This window comes from Berghia stephanieae, chromosome 7, assembly GCF_034508935.2.
Source record: "Berghia stephanieae isolate SIO BIC M18660-M18661 chromosome 7, UCSD_Bste_1.3, whole genome shotgun sequence".
NCBI lineage: Eukaryota > Metazoa > Mollusca > Gastropoda > Nudibranchia > Aeolidiidae > Berghia > Berghia stephanieae.
The window spans coordinates 26,585,782-26,607,056 of record NC_088366.1 but is presented as its reverse complement, the minus strand read 5'-3'; the positions used below and the strand labels follow the sequence as shown (position 1 = coordinate 26,607,056).

Here is a 21,275-nt window from a genome sequence, read left to right as displayed (position 1 = left end):
AAGGTTAAGGGCTTTGATGGACCTTGTAAAACGCCATTAATGTATGCCTGTGAAAAAGGACAGGACAGTATTGTAGAGCTGCTAATAACTCTTGGTGCTTACTTGGATAAGCGTGATTTGAACAATAAAACTGCCTTGATGTACGCTTGTGCATCGGGGCATGAATTTATTACCGGTTTGATATTAAAATATGATGTAGATCTAAATGTGACAGATCTTGGTGGGAGGAATGCACTGATGTATGCACTGGAGGGTGAGTTTGATGGGATTGTTCGCCTCTTGATAAAACCTAGACTTGACGTTAACAATTGTTTTATTATACCGAAAGGGAAGACCTTGTTGATGTATGCATGTGAGCGAGGAGATGAAGAGATGGTCATGCTACTGATGAAACATGATGGTGTTGATGTCAATGCGTGTGATTGTCTCGGTAAAACTGCCTTGATGTACGCCAGTGAAAAAGGATTTGACAGGATTGTTGAAATCTTGTGGAGGCAGCGAGGCATCGATGTTGGTTCTTACGACAAGACGAAGAAAACTGCTTTGATGTTGGCTGGTATGAAAGGAAAGGGCAAAGTGGTCGAGATTATGATGGGATGGAATTATAAGGATTTTATCAATGCTTCTGATGATAATGGTAAAGCAGCTTTGAATTACGCATTGGAGGAGAGATTTGATGACATTGCTCTCTGCTTGATCAGGGAAGGGGTTAATGTAAATTGTTGTGCTGCAGATGGTAAGACTCCTCTTATGTATGCATGTGCAAGAGATCACAAGGAAATGGTGGGCAAACTCCTTTGTCATGGTGTTGATTTAAACTTATGTGATTCTGCAGGGAAATCAGCTTTGCATTTTGCTTGTGAGAAAAGGTGTGATGTCAAAATGGTGAATGAGTTAATAGAAAGAGGAGCTGATATCAATGTTTGTGACAGGTCTGGTCAAACACCACTCATGTATTGTTGCCAGAATGACTTTGAAAGCGTTATTGATTTGTTGTTAGAGAATGGTGTTGAAGTGGACAACCGGGACAACGATAAAAAGACTGCTCTAATTCATGCAGTTGAAAATGGGAAAGACAATCCAAGAGTTGTCAATTGGTTGATTAAGTCTAAAGCTGATATTAATGCTCAGGATGTTGCTGGAAAATCTGTTTTGATACATTCCATAGAAAATGGCAGAAAACATTTTTCTTTGAGACTGTTATTGAAAAATGGGGCAAATGTTAATTCCCAAGCAAGAAATAAAGAGACAGCACTGATGTATGCTTGCCAGGTGGGATGTAAAAATGTAGTTAGTTTGCTAAAAAGACACAAGGCAAATGTGAATTGTCAAAGCTATTTTGGCCGCACAGCGTTAATGTATGCATGTAGCAAAGGACATCTTGATGTAGTAAAGCTGTTGATAAAGTGTGGGGCTGATGTTAATGCTCGCAATCGAAAGGGTGAAACTGCTTTGATGCTAGCCTGTATGGAGGATCATGAAATCATAGTTAAGTATTTGATTAAGCATAAAGCAGACGTTAATGCTAAAGATAAAGAGGGCAAAACAGCACTAATGCATGCAGCCTATGATAAGAATTTTCTCATCATGATGGCATTGTTAGAAAATGATGCAAAAGTCGTTGACATTTGCAAAAGTTCTAAACTATCCACACCTCTAAATTTTGCTTGTTTTGAAAATGATTATGACATGGTGGATTTATTGATGACTTATGTTGACGGTGTTGAAATTCATTCTAATGAATATCTTGTGACTGCACTCATGACTGCAGCGATTCGTGGTTTTGATGAAATCGTCGAGTTGTTAACAATAAAGCATGGCCTTGATGTGGACCTCATTGGTGCCCGTGGGAAAACAGCGTTGATGCATGCATCTGAGTTGGGTCATGAAAAGCTTGTGTGTCATCTTGTGGAAGCAGGTGCTCGAACCAACATTAAGGACGATCGAGGCAGAACTGCTCTAATGTATGCTTGCTCAAAAGGTGAAGAAGAAATTATAACCATCTTGTTGATGTATGGAGCTGATGTTGATGCGTGCGATGAACAAGGTTCAACAGCCCTCATTAATGCTTGCAAACATTCAAAGGTAAATATTGTAAAATTGCTTCTGATTCATGGTGCAAGGAGTGATATAAGAGATAACTCAGGCCAATCAGCCTTTTCGTCCTGCTGTTCTGAGTGGACTGGTGACATCATTTACCTCTCATCTTACAAGAGGAATCAGTTCAGGGATGACGATCGACTATATTGGATGGGTGATAAGGTTACAAGATACTCAATTAGGAAGAGATATGAGTTTGAATGCATCTATCTTTTAGTCCAGTATGGACTGCATGTTGATGCCCAATGTTCTAATGGACAGACTGCTATCATGTGGATAGCATCACAATCACATCATGTAGAAGAAAATTTCAGCCGGTTTTGCGATTACAGTTATGATGCAATGTGCTCCATTCCTACAGATTTACGAAAGTTGTTGGACCAAAATGCTAGTCTAGATTTTGTCGATAAGAGTGGTTATACAGTGTTCTCCTATGCTATGGAAGGTGACGGATGCAGTTTGCAAGTTCTTATTGACAGTGGAAAATTAGTAGATGGCAATGGGAATTTGAAGATGCTTCACAAAAGTGCGTTGAAAAAGACAATGAAAAGTTTCCAAAGATGGGTATCGTTTAATGCTATGAAAACTTTGTTAAAAAGTGGTCTATTTGAATGGGAGCTTTGTCCACAATCCATGGTGAAACATGTAGGTCTTGAAGCCTTGAAACTAGGCTTTTGTCCTGGCATAGTCTGGTCAGAGGGTGGTTGGGTATCTCCACTGATTCATGCGATCACTGAGGGTGATAAGGAGAGTGTGCAGAAGTTTCTTGACAATTTATATTTTTTCCCAGAGGATCTCGTTGCTTTGCAAATGGATAAAATATTGAGGTATAATGTCATGCATGTAAAATTTACAGCAGAATTACTGGAGTCTGTGACTCAAAGGCATTTTTCTCTGGAAGCCATTAGTGCTCTCACCATATCCAAATCTATTTCACTAGGTGGTCTCCCTTCTGAAAGAGCTGTGCGTGTGGATGCCTTGCCCATTCCTTCATTACTAAAGAAGAAATTGAAATTTGAACTTTGCAGATCGTTGGATATTGGTAGAAATGATTTTATAAATCTCTCCATCTTCTTTTAAATTACATTACAGTCAATAATAATGGTAGCTTAACTTCAAACAATGTTCTGTGGAGATGTTGGTCCTTACCATGTGGCTTTGTGTCCTTGTTCTGGCATTCGATTAATTGATTACATTTGTACCAGTCCTGGAGTCTTTGCCTGAGAGAGAAATAGTCAAATGAATTAATTGTTAACTTCATGCTAGAGATTTGTTGAATTTTTTGGGGGTTTTTTCATTTAAAAACATTTTTTTTTTAATGTGGTAGATCATGTCTCCAACTTATGCTAGTGATTTAAATAATGTGTTAGGCTGTTTTTTAAATTTTATTATATTGTTTATTTTGTAATTTTTTGTGTATATACATTATTATGGGGATCCTCTAGCATTATCAATAAGTGTACTATAGGGATTCTCATGCGACTGTTTCAGGGTGCACATTTGTGCTCATAAGTTACTTGACACTTTTTTAAATATTCCATTTGTGCTGTCAAATACTTAAATGGGTTAAATAATACATTGATTGAAAGAGCGAATGTTGGGTGAACAAATGTTAGACATTAACATTTGTAAGAACTAACAATTCTAAATATATTAGACGATTCAAGTAAGGGGGACGGGGGAGGGGGTACTTGAAAAAAACTGTGCTCAATATTTGGTATGACCCCAGCAGCTAGTGCGGGGCGGTCCTTGGCAAGCTTAAGGACCACGGTCCTACGGTCCTTGGGAAATGAAGACCGCAAGGACCGGTCCTTTTCGACATTGAACATTCCTGAGAGACTGTTGGAAATTCGAACCGGTTTGACCTTTGAGACCGTGGGATCGTTCATTCTTGAACCGTTAAAGACCGCTACACGATGAAAACCGTGGTCTACAGGAGTAAAACACACGGAGTAGTCACACTCATTTCAAATTGTAACCTAATTAGAGAAGAGGGGTGATGCCTTCTTTATTTGCTCACCGTACTTCATTGTTACTTCGATAATTTAATAAAATTTGAAATTTACCCCCATTAACGGGGAAAAGGGCACCCCCCAAGGCGTTGATCGGGTTGTTCGGGGTTTTGGTAAACACACGCAACTCCTACCCCCCCCCCCCCCACACACACACACACACACACACATTAGAGGGCAGCGAGCATTGAAGAGTAAGAGAGAGACGTGAAGTTATAATAAGAGGGGGTGGATGAGGTAATAAGAGGGGTCGATGGTGACTTTTCGCCAGATCTAACAAACTCAGCTACCCATTCATTGCTGAGTAGACAGGGATTCAGAAAAAACTCGACTGCACCCGGGATCGATCTCTGGCCCTTTGCGTATAAAGAGAGTGCTCTATCAACTGAGCTATCGGGGTCCCCAAATATTCTATTGGACTTTTTTAAAATTCAGACGTTATAACTGGGTTTTTTGGAAGGAAGAAACTAATGAAACTCATATTATTTGATTAGTAAAAACACCAAACGAAATTTTAATATTATTGTATTATTTTAAATGACAACACTGCGATAGAAAGGAGTGGTGACAAGAGATGGACAAAAGAAAACAAAAAATCGGATTTGCTACTTGCTAGGTTCGACACACACACACACACAAACCACACACATCTTTAGTAGTCACATACATTTCAAACAACCCATTAGAGAAGAGGGGTCATGCCTTCACCATAGATCATTGTCATTGCGATCATTATGGTGTAGTAAATTTTGAAATTTACCCCGTATAATGGAATCGTCCAAGGCGTGCGCCTCCTGTTCCCCCCATCTCACACACGAAAGGGCGGTTTGCGGAGTGGAGGTTGGTGGTCGTCTGCCTGTATGGTCGTCTGTGTCGTTTAGTGTATGGCAAAGGGGGGTGGGTGCGATTAATTAAGTGGGATGGGTGGTGATTGGTGGAAGATAGGCAACCGAAGGCAACGAATCGCTGGGGAAGTAGTAGGCTATGGCGCGAGACCGAAGGTGATCAGACCGGTCTTCAGCGCGGCACTAGTTGAAAGGTGATAAGAAGTGAGGACCGCCGCCGGTCTTCACTATGGGACCGATCCCCGGTTCACAGCTAAAAGACCGTGGGACCGGTCCTCAGCGCGGCACTACCAGCAGCTTTGTGGTGACAGCATACGCTTTTTCTGCGCATTGATTCTGTCAAAAAGTAATGAATGAAGTTGTGATGCCCTTTGCCGAAATTGAAATACAGTTATGTTGCATGAATTTTTTTTGTTTTTCAATTTTATGTTGTTTCTCAATTCTCATATATGGGTTTGCTGTATGATGTCTAACTCTGTCGGGCTGGGTGGGGTCATTGGCCTCCTATGGTAGGCAGGAGTTCACTTGCTGTGTCTTCTACCCCCTATATATGTTTTATGAATTAATTGCTCTCCGTCTTGGAATGGGATTACTTTGGTTTTGTCCAGGTCCTTTCTAGGGTCCTTAGCTGAGAGGGAAACAGTCAAATATATAATGTTAGTTTTGGGAGGTGATATTTTTTTCCTTGTTAATCACCTCTATCTCTATCTCTGTCTCTCTCTCTCTCTCTCTCTCTCTCTCTCTCTCTCTCTCTCTCTCTCTCTCTTATGCATTTTTAAAGATAATGGTTTGTAACCTTTTGAGTGTATTCCTATTGGTGAGATCCTTTGCTTATGTCTGGATGAAACTAATCTCAAAGTGCGCTGGAGTTTACATCTGTCCCCTATTGGAACTACAGTCTTACCCTTTCTCCTGTGCTTTCTGTTGGCATGGTGGACGCCATATCATTGATTTTAGATGAAGGCCAAGGTAATTATCTAGAACAGAATAACAAATTCCATTAGATGAAAGAGTAAACTTTGTTTATTGAGACATCTGCTTTTTATTGCAGGAACAAGAAGAAAAAGGATAATAATAATGCTTAATTTTGTCGTTCCCCAAATTAGAGAGTTACATAATAAGTGATTCCTTACACAAAGTCATAATAAGAAAATGAATTTACATTCTAACATCCCCTCTTAAATTCAGTTTCCAAAGCAAGTTAAAAGATAAGTGCTAAAAGAAAATGATACATTGCAAAGCAAGTAGGTAATACATTGTAGGTTGTAGGCATTAGAACATTTCACCTATGTTTAAACTGAGAAAGAAATGTTTGTACTCAGATCATAGTTAATCAAGTAAGAACTAACAGTCAAGAACAATATATAATTATAATGGTAATGAAGCATAATATATAGGTACATACATATGAAATCAAAAGGTCAACAAAATTGTGTGCCATTATTTTGACTAAGAAGAAAATCATTAAACTAAAAAAAAATGCAAAGAAAAATCACAAGTTTGATACTTGTACTAATAGTGCATAGCATGATGTGAGTAAGTGATTTAAGACGTTTTAGTACTTCCCTTACTAACCCATCAAGATAGGGATGAACATTTGTAATTTTGTCTTAGAGACTGGCTTTGTGAACATATCTGCCCAATTCTCTTCACTTGGAACATAACAGGTATGAAGTATTCCCTTTTGGATTTCATTCCTCACAAAATGGTATTTTATGTCAATGTGTTTTGTCCTTTTGTGGTGTACAGGATTCTTACCAAGGGCAATAGCACCCTGATTGTCACAATTCAAAAGAAAATGTTCAATGTTAGTGTTCATCATGTCATTGATCAATGCCCTAAGAAATATCCCTTCCTGTGTGGCAGCACACATTGCCATATATTCCGCTTCACATGTGGATAAGGCAACAGAAGGTTGTTTCCTTGATTTCCAGGAAATAAGGCTACCTTTTTGAGAGATCATAAAGCCATAGCCAGTCACGCTTCTGCGGTCAGCAGAATTTCCCCAGTCTGCATCACAATAACCTACCAATTGGGTGGTGCCCCTGATTTTGTGTATACTAATTTTTTGTCAATTGTTGCCTTTAGGTACCTCAGTGCATGCTTAGCTATTGTCAAATGGTTTTGGGTTGGTTTTGACATGTATTGAGACAATTTGGTAACAAGGAAACAAAGGTCAGGTCCAGGGGCGGTTGGTCACATTGTATTTAAGGCGGCACAAATTCGAAATACAGAATCAAACTTTATTGGTCTAGTTAATTTAACTTAATTTGACCTACTTTGTATGTGTGTGTGTGTGTGTGTGTGTATGTGTGTGTGTGTGTGGAGGGGGGTATTGCAATTGTTTGCATATGTGCGTGTATTTGCGTGTGCGTGTATGTGTGTGTGTTAGAATATTAACGAGACGTACTCACAAAAGAGCATCAATTATCTTGGACAAAACTTGTCTGTTAACTTTCATCTGTTCATTATAACGACTCACAGACGCAGCATATCCTGTTTCCAACTGATTTCTTATATCTACAACGTTGAAAAGTTTATAATTAACAGCATCTGTGACATGGCTATTTGATTCAGAATGTTTCTTCAGAGCCTGAGAGATGTGCGCAATATCACTGAATCCTCCTGTTGTCCGTTATAGCATACATCACCAAAAATCAAGCAACAAAAACAATGAAGCGTTTTACGGCTTTCACTGGCAGTAAGCCATTCAACATTTTAAAAATAATTATTATTAAATCGGCGCTGTCTCCTCGGTGTGTTAGAAACTAAGTTAAAATTCACTGGTTTGTGTGGACCTAAATCTTTCACCACTATTTTCTCTTGAGGGATAAGTGTCGGAATCGATTTTCAATTAAAAAATCAACATGATTCATGATTGGTTACAAATTACAGAAATAACTTTTAAAAATAAAATGATTCAAGATAAAAACAGGTAGGTTTCATAAACAATGACAACAGCGATAATACATTTTCTCTGAATACTAACGGTATGACACACATCTTTAGAATAATTGAATTTAAAAATCCACATTAAATTCCAAACGCAAAGCACTTGTTAACTTAACACACAATCAGCGACATCTTTATAATTATACTATTATTAGACAATGCACACAATACAAGTTGAGTAGGGATCGTTGGGAGTGTGCGGGGATGAAGGACTCCGTGGGGTCAGGGATTTTTATTTATAGTACCATGGGGCTCTTCTCGGTGCATACTTTGTTTACTGTTCTTTTTGATATTTAATATATATTTAAGCAAAACCAACAATGATAAAATATATATTTATTGCCATTCTCTTCATCCGTATATCTAAGTGAAGCAAAGCCTCTTCTTTCAGTGATAAAACTGATATGGTTTTAATTTATCCCAAGTAGGACCTCAAGGCGTGCATCGCTGGATTGGCCGTCTTGGCCTAATTATTTTAGCAGTGAAAGACAATAGTTAGTTGGGGAGGGAGGGTGGAGGGAGATTGGGGAGTGGTAACTAACTTTCTTCAAGGTATAGGATAAGGACAGGACGGCCAAACGAAGACTGGCTCATATAAACAAAGAAAACTTCCCCACCACACCACACCCTCCGCTCATTGTCACCCGCGCAGGCAACGGGGGAAAGATGAAACGTGCCGAGTTGACGCCACCTTCGCGGAGCGACGCACGAGTCATCAAATATTAAATTCAAAACAAAAAGCAGTATGTGCTAAATTTTTAATTTTATCAAAATTTTAAGATTGAAGTTTTTTGTTTGGTTGACATGCTAATCTACGGAAAATATAGGGCGGCACAAAACAACTTCGCTCTATTGACCGACCGCCAGTGGTCAGGTCGAGTAGAAGTCATAATGTAAATTAGACTGCCAACTATTTCCCTATACAGTTTGTCATCCACTGGATTTGAAGGTTCATCACAAGACTTGTTGAGATTCATTTCACAGGGAGTGTGTTTGGGCTTGCAGTCTTGCATGCCAAATTTCTCTAACAGTCTTGCAATATAATGTGATTGGTCCATTGATATTGATTCATCTGAACAAGAGAAATTTATACCCAAGAAAAAGGAAATTTGACCTAGGTCTTTCATTTGGAAAGATTGACAAAGCTGTGCTTTGATTGCATTCATTGCAGATAGAGAATTTGAAGCTATGATTAAGTCATCTACCCACACAAGGATAATGCTATGTTCATCATTAGAATGTCTCTTATAAAGACAGGATCAACTGCTGATTGAACAAATTTTTGCTCAGCTAAATGAGAGTGGAGTTTGAGATTCCAATTTCTACCACTCTGTTTGAGACCATACAATGACTTTTTGAGTCTACAAACTAGCTTTTCACCAGATTTTGAGTTTAATTGATATCCTCCTGGTTGTTCAATGTATAAGTCAACATCAATTGGTGCATTTAAATATGCTGCTTTTACATCCATTTGGTTCAAGTACATATAATTTTCAATGGCAAATTGAATGAGAGCTCTGATTGAGGTGATGCGGGCCGTGGGCGAAGACGTTTCCTGATAATCAACATCAGGGATTTGGGAATACCCTTTAGCTACAAATCTTGCTTTATAAGTTTCTTCTCCATTTGGACCATTCTTAATGGTGTATACCCATCTACCACCAATAGCTTTTCGGTCAGAAGGTAAACTTGTAATTTCAAATGTTTGATTTTCGCTCAGGGCATTCATCTCCTCATCCATAGGTTTTTGCCATGCATCACTTGCATTGCAAGTCATTGCTTCCTTGTAAGTGTTAGGGACATCAAGCATGTTAATGTTATAGCAATAATGAATAGTATTGTTAAGATATGCATCAACTTCATCATCAACAATATATTCGTCCAAATGTTTAGGACGAGAGCGAGTTCTCTTGGAACTGGCATGCATTGGTGACGGGTTTTCATTTGCTTCCTTATCACCTAAATGTTCAACACTTGTTTCAGTTTCAGGCAAACTCCGGTCACTGAGTGGCACTTTGGGGTTTGTTTTTGAGTAACTAGCATCAAAATCATCATCATCATCATAAGATGGAACTTCAGGGTAGTGACCAGAATTCTCCTGAGACTGAGACTTTGGTTGAGACAAATCTGTAACAGTAACAGGATCTTAAGGGAATTTGACACATCTGACCCTTTTAACAGTTTGGATGTCTGGAAAATAGATCAGATAGGCTGGACTTTTTCTACCATACCCCACAAATATTCCCTTTTCACTTCTGTTTTGTAATTTTGTTGGTTTTTGTGCTAATAAAGCAAAACATGGGGATCCAAATGTTTTCATATTGGCAATGTTGGGTCTTTTATTTGTGATCTTTTCAAAAGGAGTAAAGGAGTGCATTCAATTCTTTGTTTGTAGCACCTGTTGCGAATATATGCAGCCGTTAGGACAGCATATGTCCACAGTGATTTTGGTAACCCACATTGCAATAATTGGCACCTGGCCATGTCAAAAAGTGTGCGCCATGGACGCTCTGCCTTCCCATTTTGATGGGGGCTGTATGGTGCGCTTTTTTCATGTCTGATACTGTGATTTCTCAAAATGGAAGTAAATTCTTGAGATGTGAATTCCCCACCATTATCACTTCTGATTGCTTTTATCTTCCATAAGGGCTATGTCAACAAGTATTCTTTGAATGCAGTAGGGGTGTCACTTTTTTGCTTCAAAAAGTACACAGAGATCAAACTTGAAAAAGAATCAACACAAATCATTGCATATTTCATTCCATCACAACTAATTGGGTCAATAGGACCCGCTAGATCAACATGAACTACATCAAGAGGTTTCTTGGCACTGTTGTCAGGTTTTCTACTCACAGAATCAGTCATTTTAGCAAGGGAACACACTTCACAGTCAGATTTTGTCTCATCAGTGATGATCATACCATCTACACATTTTTGTAACTTAAAAATGTCTGCTGTGTTACAATGACCCAAAATGCAATGCCACTCCATGAGTGAATGCTTGGACGTTTGTGTGGAACGATGAGTTAAGGAAATAGAGACCCCCTTTTCTTTCAATGTTGAATACTGTATCTCCCGAACACAATTTTCCACAATCCTTCTTGAAAATAACTGTGGCACCGTTCTGCGTCGCGGCCTTTACTGAGAAAATGTTTTGACAGAAGGAGGGCACGTATAGTGCATTTCTCAGGAGAACAGAATGTTTACAGCCATTGTCATTCGTCAACGTTATCTCTGCGTTGCCTTGTCCTTGGGCAAGGTTCGAAGTCCGGGTCCCGTCTGCAAATTCGATAACATGCTGTCCCCGAGTCAAAATTATTGTGGAAAGAAATAAATTTTGACTTTTCGTGGAGTAGGCGAACAGTAGCTCCACTGTCCACAAGAAAGTCGTCATCTGCGAGTTGGTTATCTTGGAAAATCGGGTTAACACCGAAAGCGAAATGGCTCTCACTTCGAGTTGTAGGTTCATCGTCTACTTTCATCTCTCGTAGTTTTGTCAGATTTCTACAGTTGCTGGTATCATGCGATTTAGCTTTACAAATTTCGCACCAACGAGATTTTCTGTCGTCGTTTTGTTTACAAGGGAGCGTTCACATATTACGTCATCAAAAATTTGCCCTTTTTAGACCCCCCCCCCCCTCCCCCAAGTCATCACTTGTCATCATTGACCTGACCCCCCCCCCCCCCTCCCCCAACAGATGATGACGTCATTTAATTTAATAAAAACTAAAAGATAACTTTAATTTCACAATATTTATTATTCATTTTTCAAACCATAAACATTGATCATCAACGTTTGATAAAACACATTCAGACATTTTATTAATTTCAGAAACTGTTGATAATTTATGTTTTACGATACAATGGGGACATAAAATTTAAATTTGCAAAGATAAAATCTAACAAACATTATTTAAATTAGGCTACTTGGTGCAGGTGCTATTAAAAAAATTTCAGAAAGTGTAATTTAAAATAGTATAGGAGGCAAATTATTTTATAGCATATTAGTCTTTTAGTGGAATGAATTTCTGTTTCAATTTCCAAACATAAAATTAATTGATTCAAAAATGTTTCTGCCTTGGACCTCTGGCAATGTACTATAAATAGTATCATCAATTTCATCTTCATCGTCATCACTTTCTCCCATTTGCTGTTCTACTTGTATGCCGCATTTTCGTGAATGGTCTTTCATTGCTGTGATCGAGGAGTGATACAATGAACATTTAGGGCAAGTTCGCCTTTTGAGAAGTGATACCCCTTTCCCATCTTGTTTCTTGAGAGATGGGCAATACTCATCATAGCAATTTATCTTTAGCTGTTTTGAACAGCTGTTTTAGCTTTTTTAACAAATGCAGCCCACATTCCAATTTTTCTTGCAGATATGCTTGCTGCCTTTGCACGCCATTGGATGATCATGTTATCAGCTTTTTCTCTGTCCACAACTTTATTGACCTTAAGCCCATTCCATAATGCTTGGGCCTTTGCCAATGCAAGTTGGCGCTTGTCATCAGGATGTGCCTTTAAATAGGCATCAACAAACTTTTCATAGAGATGTTTATTACTAATACTATTACTATTACTCATTCTTCAGATGAAAACTCCAAAATATATTTAATAAACTAGACACAACCAAATCAAATGATTGATGAAGAAAAGTTTTCAGATTCAAAACTGAATGGTAGCAAGCAGTTTGAGCAGTTCAATCGGTTTTGATGATTCCATCATTTAATTAATTTTTCACCTTTTTGCTAATTTATTTGGAATGCCATTTTTGAAGCTCTTGCATTTAATAAAATAGGCCTAATTTGCCTATGTTTTGATGAAATCATCTTGGGTCTGACCCCCCCCCCCCCTCCCCCATGTCAACACATGTCAACATTTGGTAGACCCCCCCCCCCCTCCCCCCCTAGCTGATGACGTAATATGTGAACGCTCCCCAAGCTTTGATTTTTCTACAATAGCTGGTATCATGAGATTTTGACTTGCATATTTCACACCAACGAGCTTTTTGTGTCCTCGAGTTTGGTTGATTGTTGAAGGGTCTTCTGTTGTACGAACTAACCGTCATCACATTTGATGCGGTTGAAGAAGAATCTTGGAGTTTCTCAGTGTCTTCGTAATTACGTAATAACGATTTGAATTCGCTGAAGGTCAGTACTTCTGACTTTTGTGTGATTACGGCAGTAAAACTTTTATAATTTACCCCAAGTCCTTTTATCACCATAGCGATTAGCAAACTGTCACTGATTGTCTCACCAGCATCACGTAGAGCCGCTGCTGACGATTCAGCTCGAATGATATAGTCAGTAACTGTTTCTTGGTCACCCTTTAAGAGGGATGTCAACTCTGTGTAGAGTGTTATGATACGAGGTTTACCTTTCGGAAGATAGTGTTGTCTCAGGATTCGTAGTGCTCTGCGACCGTTGTTCCTTGCGTCCCTTATGATAAGAGAAAGGGATCTGTCGTCCAATACCTGGACCAGTTCGGCAAATACTTCCTCGTTTTTGTCTTGTTCTGTTGATACATCTTGATTCAAATCATCAAGGTCCTTGAGTACATCATCAAGTCCTCTTATTCTGATGAAGCCGAAAAACTTAACTTCCCAGAGTTCATATTGGCGATCGTCACCATTGAAGGTGATGCGATGCCTGGGCCCATAACCTGTTGGCATGGTGGACGCCATATCATTGATTTTAGATGAAGGCCAAGGTAATTATCTAGAACAGAATAACAAATTCCATTAGATGAAAGAGTAAACTTTATTTATTGAGACATCTGCTTTTTATTGCAGGAACAGGAAGAAAAAGGATGATAATAATATAATGCTTAATTTTGTCGTTCCCCAAATTAGAGAGTTACATAAGTGATTCCTCACACAAAAAGGTCATAATAAGAAAATGAATTTACATTCTAACACTTTCAATTGCAAATCTATCATTTTTTGACAATCCCATTGTCTTTCTTTTACTGGCTCTGAAATGACCCAAATGTGTCGCAAGCGCCGTAAATACCAACAGAAACATGTCCTGGGTCTTAATCTGCTCCAATTATTAATCATTGTATGCGTCTTTTTCAATTAATTTATTAATCACTTATTTTCAATTGGTATGCCGTTTCCATTTATTAAATTGGTTAAAGTTAATAATCAATTTTAGATCTGATGTATTTTATACAATTTCTAGTCGCTTTGATGGGGTTTTTTGTTTTTGTTTTTTTCTGTACTGCTTTTATTTTGATCATTTTTAATTCATGTTTCAATATTTTAATCTTTAATTTTGTTGTCATTTACTTTTATTTTTGGTTTAGATTATAATTTTTAATCTGGTGTATCGTCATTCTTGAATCGTTTTAAATTTCTCTTTGTTATTTACTTTTATTTTTGGTTTAGATAATGATTTTTAATCTTGGTTTTTTTCAATTGAATCATTTTGTAATCACTCTTTGTTAGATATATCCTTTCATTTGGTTTAGATAAAAATGATTTTTAATAAGGAATTGTCCATTTTTGAATCTTATTTAATATCTCGTGTCCTTTACTTTTATTTTTGGTTTAGATAATGATTTTTAATCCGGAATTTTCCACTCTTGAATCTTATTCAATATTGCATGTCCTTTGCTATTATTTTTGGATTAGATAAAATGACTTTTAATTTAGAATTTTCCACTCTATGATCTTTTTATTTTGAAAAATCGTTCCGCCGCTCCCCATCCCATCCGTTAAATCACATCTCAGATGTCTTATGTATAAGTCAATTTGTATTTAGTGAAGCTTTTGTATTGGAGTTGGAGATACAAGCTTAATTATTATTGCAGGCGGAGATCCTGTATTATGATGATCACTGGTGCTCATTCTCATAATATTTTTGTAGTGTGTACAGTGTATTTTTTAAATATTGAAATTGAATTCAAATTATCGATGCCTACTAATGTTTAGAGAAATAAACTTCGATTTAAACAGTGGTCACTTGTTGCTTTTAATTTTATCCTAAACTTAAAAGAGTGAGGAAAATATGCCACAGGGTTGCCAATGCAATGGCACAAATTTACTGAAACACAAACAAAAAAGAAATTCTGTACTTAATTTTTTCCCGTTTACCATGTGATTGGAAAATATACTGAGAGTTTATGACATACTGAATTTCGTAAATATACGGAAAATTGGCAACCTTGTACCAATTACTTTAGTCGTTTGCCATATTTGACTGCTTTTGCCGTGTTTGTTTTATGTTTTTAAGGGTTTTACGGCACTTGCAACACATTAAGGTCATATCAGAGCCAGTTAAAGGAAGAAAATGGGATAGTAAAGAGGTCTAGAATAACAATTAAAGCATCTAAGAATAAGGCAAAGGGGAATTGGTTCAAATGGGGAACGGATGTAGATTCCAAGAGGACACTATCAATGTACTCAGTTTGAGATCACCTAGAAGTCTCATCCAGACACAAGCACAGGTCCCCACCAAGAGGAATACATTCACATGTTTACAAAGCATATATAATACATAAACAAACATAATATAGTGCAAAACAGAGGGATGATTTACAAGGGGAAAAAATACCATCTCCCAAAACTAACTATACATTTGACTGTTTCCCTCCCAGCCAGGGCCTGGACAAAACCAAGTAATCTCATTCCAAGACAAAGACAGAAAGCATGTTGGAAACAGATATTATAAGGGGATAAAAGACACGGTAAGTACCTCCCTGCCCACTGTGGAGGTAGGGAACCCCACCCAAAGGACTTCACACAGGGTCTGTGAAACAACCTAAAGAAAATAAAGGAACTTCATGCACATTGTGCTTAACGATACTTCATTTACTCTCCCATCAGGCCGTAAGGACATAACCAGATAAAGTGGAACCTCCCGATTACGACACCTCCGAATAGTGACAACCTCCTGATAACGACATTGACCCCTGGTCCCGATTTTTTTTTTTTCTATTTTTAAGATCAAAAAAAAAAACCCTCCAAATAACGACGCACTTTTTGATAAAACCTCCGAATAACGACATCATTTTGGCGATTTTCTGCAGTTTTCGTAGATATCTGATACTAAAAATACCGAGTATGAGTACTCAAAAGTTTATAAAAACGATTCCTGCTTGAACCAATGAGAACGCAGCTTTTGAAACCAATGAGAACGCAGCTTTTACCAGCATCTGCTATCATTTCATTTCCAGCGCCAAACGTCAAACTGCTAGAGGATTATTTCAAGCCAAACAAGTCTTGATGTTCATAACAAAATAACAAGGATGATGAACCTTTTTTTACATTTTTAATGGATAGAGAAAAACATAAATAAAAGTAAAAGTAAAACAAAAAACAAACAAAGATAAAGAAAACAAAGCAAAACAAAAAAACATTTTTAATGCGGCCATGTGTTCTGTTGTATTCAAACAGCTGTTCACATGCCACCACAACCACCACATCATCACTACTGCTACAACCATCATCACTACCACTACTACTACAACCACCACCACATCATCATCACTACCACTACTACTACAACCACCACCACATCATCATCATTACCACTACTAACTACTACAACCACCACCACCACCACATCATTATCAATACCACTACGTACTACTAAACAACCACCACATCATCATCACTACCACTACTACAACCACACACATCACTACCCACTACTACTACCACCACCACATTATCATCACTACCACTACTACTACATGCAATCCACCACCACCTATCATCACAATTGAAATATATATTTTTTTTAAATTGAGCTTTATATAGTGCAATCTACTAAATGTGCTCAAAGCGCTTTACAGGGGGTCCCTGGTCAACATTTAACATGTAGGGTGGGACTGAGCTGTTAGGGATATTACAATTTTTCGGACAAAAGACAACTCTAGTTACAGCAGGGACATTTACTAGTACGTGAGGATGTGATAAAGATTTCCAAGGACTAAATATCGCGAGCCAGCCAAAGGACCTTCCATCCGGACGATGTCATACTATCTATACACATTCCATCATTCCACTACTACTACAAACACCACCACAATCTCATCCACGACCACTATATCTACAACCACACACACCATATCATTACATTAACACTACTACTACAACCATCACCACATCATCATTCATACCACTACTACTACAACTACAATCATCACCACACCACATCATCATCACTATTACCTACTAACTACATACATCACCAACACAATCACTCACTAACATCAGTATACAATCACTACCATAAGTTTTGGAGCTTACTTCATTTGAAATAAGGAATTCGAATTTGTTTATATATCATAATATTAATTTAATCGTTATCTATTTTAGAACTAGTAATATACATATGTATGCCAAATACCACCCAATTCCCTTTCTTGTGTGCGGGAATTCATCTTTCGCATTGAAAATGTAGAGAGTCATCACTAACACATAAACAACAGAAACAATTTAAAAACAAGACTATGACACGCAACCACTCAACAGAGGCTATACTATTTATCTTTTCTCTAATAGAATAGACAAGACAAACATACTGATCTGTACATTCGCATTGATGTTTAAGTTCCACGAGTTCAACTCTCAACGCAAACCTGTAATATTCCTTTTGCCTCGGACGTAATCATTAATAAATGTTGTGTTTTGACCGTGAAGAAAACCTTAAATCACATTTTATCAATTTTGAGATCGTTTTGATAATTTGAGTTAACGAGCGAGCAGCAACTGTTTCATGAACGGGATCAGGCTTGTTTACTATAGTAACGCGATTCAGCCAACATAAAAATGGGGATATTTTTCTCATCGAGCAGCTGTTGGTTAGCAATAACACCGTCGGTTTCTATTGGTAAATTCCTTGTTAGAATACAAACATCCAAAGTATTATATCCATGTGTTGTCTGCGGTAGGATCGTCAAGCAGCACTTCTTATGGTTAACTATTATGTTTGACATCACCCAATCAGCAAAGTCCGGTCCGCATTCGTGCACCGTCGCATCGTCCAAGCAGGCGAGAATTTGGTGTTAAAACACTAATAGTTGAGTCCGCAGGAGGGGATAACGATAGGGCGCTGTTCAAACCATTCATATTGCTAAAGATGTGAGCATTTATCAAGGAAATTTTTATCTCTCACAACTAAATGAACTGCCTGCATTGGTGGAATTAATGAGCGCTTCAGCAGCTCCTTGGACGCCATCGCTGTCCGCGGGGAAAAGTTCCATTACCCCAGACTGATACTTATGATATCGGACTTGCTCCAGCTGAGATCCTGGATTTGAGTAGATCTCTGCGGACCAGCCCCTAATTGGAGGCAAATCTACTAAAGCTATCAAAAATGACTGAGCGTCATACCACATGCAACTCAAGGTGAACAGCCCTTAAACAAAGATTTTGAAGATCACACCCAACCTTACTTTGATCGTTTTGGACCACTTTAACTTCGAAAGGTCCAAATAAATCTGGCGTAGATGTAGACGGCCGATAGCATTCCGATATCATAATGACTATGGCAAGGTTAAAGACTTCACAAACAATCCCAATCGTCGTCTATCTCTAATGGGCCCCGTTAGAGCCCCGACGCGCAAACTCAGTAATATCAACGTCGTCGTCATCATCATCATCACCATCATCATCATTATCGTTATCATTATATTATTTGTGTCCATTGACAATACAATTGAAAACAAATTACTTGGAATGAAACCGGCACACACACACACACACACACACACACACAAAAGTAAAATAAAAAATAAGGAGGGAGTGAACGGGGAACCACTGCAGGTGAAGCAGACAGTCCTTGGCGACTTCTCGCATTACCAGCACAAGCCTGGTACTAGTCATAGCGGGGGTGACAACCCCGAGGGTTCAGTCTCTCCCACTCTGCAGATGGAATTTCAGGAAGGCTAACTGGGAGGAATTCGTGGATCTACTGCCTTGTCGTTGGTGGGAGAGCGTAAGGCATATTTGGGGGCAAAGGAGTTATTCCAATACCCCCCCCCCCCCCGAATGGCCCGCCCTGATATGTGACTAATGGAGATCCAACCCGGTGCCCGAATGGCCTCGGCCATCCCGAGCGCCACACTTCTACTATGTTCAAATGATTATGCCCAGAAAGCAGATTTATCAATGGTGAAGCGGTCTGCTGCCTAGCCAAATACTACCGCGTTCGTGTCGTCAGGGTCGTCGGCATGGTCGAGAAATAAGCGAACGTCCCAACACACCGTCAACAGGAACATGCGATACCAGGGTTAGCGACCTGACGCACATATAATCCCTCAATATCAAGTATGGCAAAAAATGAGCTTTTGTCAAAGCTACCGGCCGTCCATAGCGTAGACATCCTCCTGTTACAGGAGACCTATCTTTATTCAGGCGTGCAATCTTCTCGATTCCAGATCCCAGGCTATACGGCGGTCCAGCGAGAGGACACTTCGAGGCTCAAAGGAGGGACGTTTACGCTAAATGGCCTTCGAAGATAAGGGTCATTGAGAGCGCAACGGACAGCAACAGGGTGAATAGAATTTCCGTGGAGGTAGGTGGGCTGTATTTGCCCAACATCTCTACAAACCACCTAGAGCGGTACCTGTGGTTAGCAATCCTTCCATCTGTCTAGGGGACCTTAATAGCCACCACCACGAATGGGGTTACCGAGACTGCATCGAGGCAGAAAGACAACTCCACTCATGGATGGACTGTAACGATCTTCACCCAGTGTACGATCCTACAGCGATGTTAAGAACGGCAAAGCAGCAGGGAGAGATGGCAAAATCCCGATATTGTGGCGCATCTGGGCCCCAGGTCACGGACCTGTCTGGCAGAGGCAATGTCTGACGTCCTACAAGAGGAAAGCTTCCACAAGTATGGATAAGTGAGATAATTGCCATCCTGAAGCCAGATCAACCGGTGAAGTAGGCCGACAGTTACAGACCAATGTCATTTCTGAGCTGCCTGTAAAACCTTTTGGAGCGTGTTCCACTGAACCGATGGGGGCCGGTCCTAGACGCAAGCGGGCTTAGGAGTTTTCCTCCTGTCCCATCATTGTTTTTGTTTATTCTCTTTTACTACGCCATTCACACATATATTATCATTTATTGTCCTTAGTGTTTTATTCATCTTGTTTTGTTGATAAAGGGAAAACCCGAAACGTCCACAGTATCTGTCTTCGTCTAATAGATTGAAGCTTAGAACTCAATACTTATCGTTATTTTTTCCTTCGAGCTTCAAGCAGCAACATTTTCAATATCTAAAAAGCACGGCAAACTTTGCTGTCAACATAATATCAAAAAGAAAAGTTGCGTTCAATTCATTTTCATTTTGTTTGTTTTGAGAGAAGATGCTGTGAATGGAAACTGGGTGCCACAGTTGCCAACAAAAGGATCGAAATAGAAGTTTTGAAAGGAAAGCATGTTAATTTTGAAAAAAAAAAACAAACAAAAAAAACAGACAAGATGAATGTAAAATTAGCATGTCAAACTCTATCAGCATCTTGAGCAAGCGCAATCCCAGGGAAGATATAAAATAACCACAATTTGAAGGAAGCGATGCAACTAGTTATTTCATAAAACTGTTTGATAATATCTTTCATATCTGTAATTCCTCAAGCCCATTCGTAAAAGGATTCAAAAGCCCCATCACCAAGAATAACATGGAAATAAAGGATGTAATTGCATGTATAAAATATTTACAAGATGTGAGTGGAAAACACCCTATTTGTGGTAGGAAGATTCTGACTTTGTTGGATTCCATTGCACATTGAAGTGCAGCATCGATGTTACCAAACGATTGCTGGAAAAATACGCCTACATATATGTGCTGACCTACAGATTGTCCCAGGACCATCTAGACTCATTTTTCAGCAGGATTCGTCATCACCATGGGTGGAATAACAACTCCACACCACTCCAATTCAACTGGGTCTGAGAGCTTTCCTATTGGAGAATGTACTTCCATCAGACCGAGGTAACTGCACCATGATAGAGGAAGCTGAAAACACCATCGTATAAGGGAAAAGGCCCAACGCAACAGATCCGACTTTGCTACCGTTTGTCCAGACCCTTTGTTATCCAAGTATCGGACGGACTGTGGCCAAAACGTGAAGTGTAAAATCTAAAATATCTCTATCATCCTCTAAATGTAGCTTTCAAAGCTTTTATGACTCTATGCTCACCCAAAGGAAGAACAACGGCGGTCTAATATTTTCCAGTGATATGTATAAAATCATCAGGGAATGCGACACCGCATTATACATTGCCGCCCAGAGGGTCCAATTATGCAGTTACACCTCATCCTATTCGCAAAATCACCAGCCATGCCATTTATTGTGTCAGCACCCATATTTATCCCGATATTTGGGAGCACGGCAAAAATTCAGAG

The 21,275-nt window shown here is 38.9% G+C and overlaps 1 protein-coding gene across 1 annotated transcript; it reads left to right on the top strand.

Annotated features, from left to right (window-relative positions):
- The first annotated feature begins 39 nt into the window (after positions 1-39).
- LOC144976969 (uncharacterized) lies at positions 40-14,869 on the top strand. The gene is made up of 2 exons (XM_078921625.1): positions 40-7,137; positions 8,784-14,869. The coding sequence occupies exon 1, from the start codon at positions 40-42 to the stop codon at positions 3,178-3,180; it is 3,141 nt and encodes a 1,046-aa protein (XP_078777751.1). The 3' UTR covers positions 3,181-7,137; positions 8,784-14,869.
- The last annotated feature ends 6,406 nt before the right edge of the window (positions 14,870-21,275 follow it).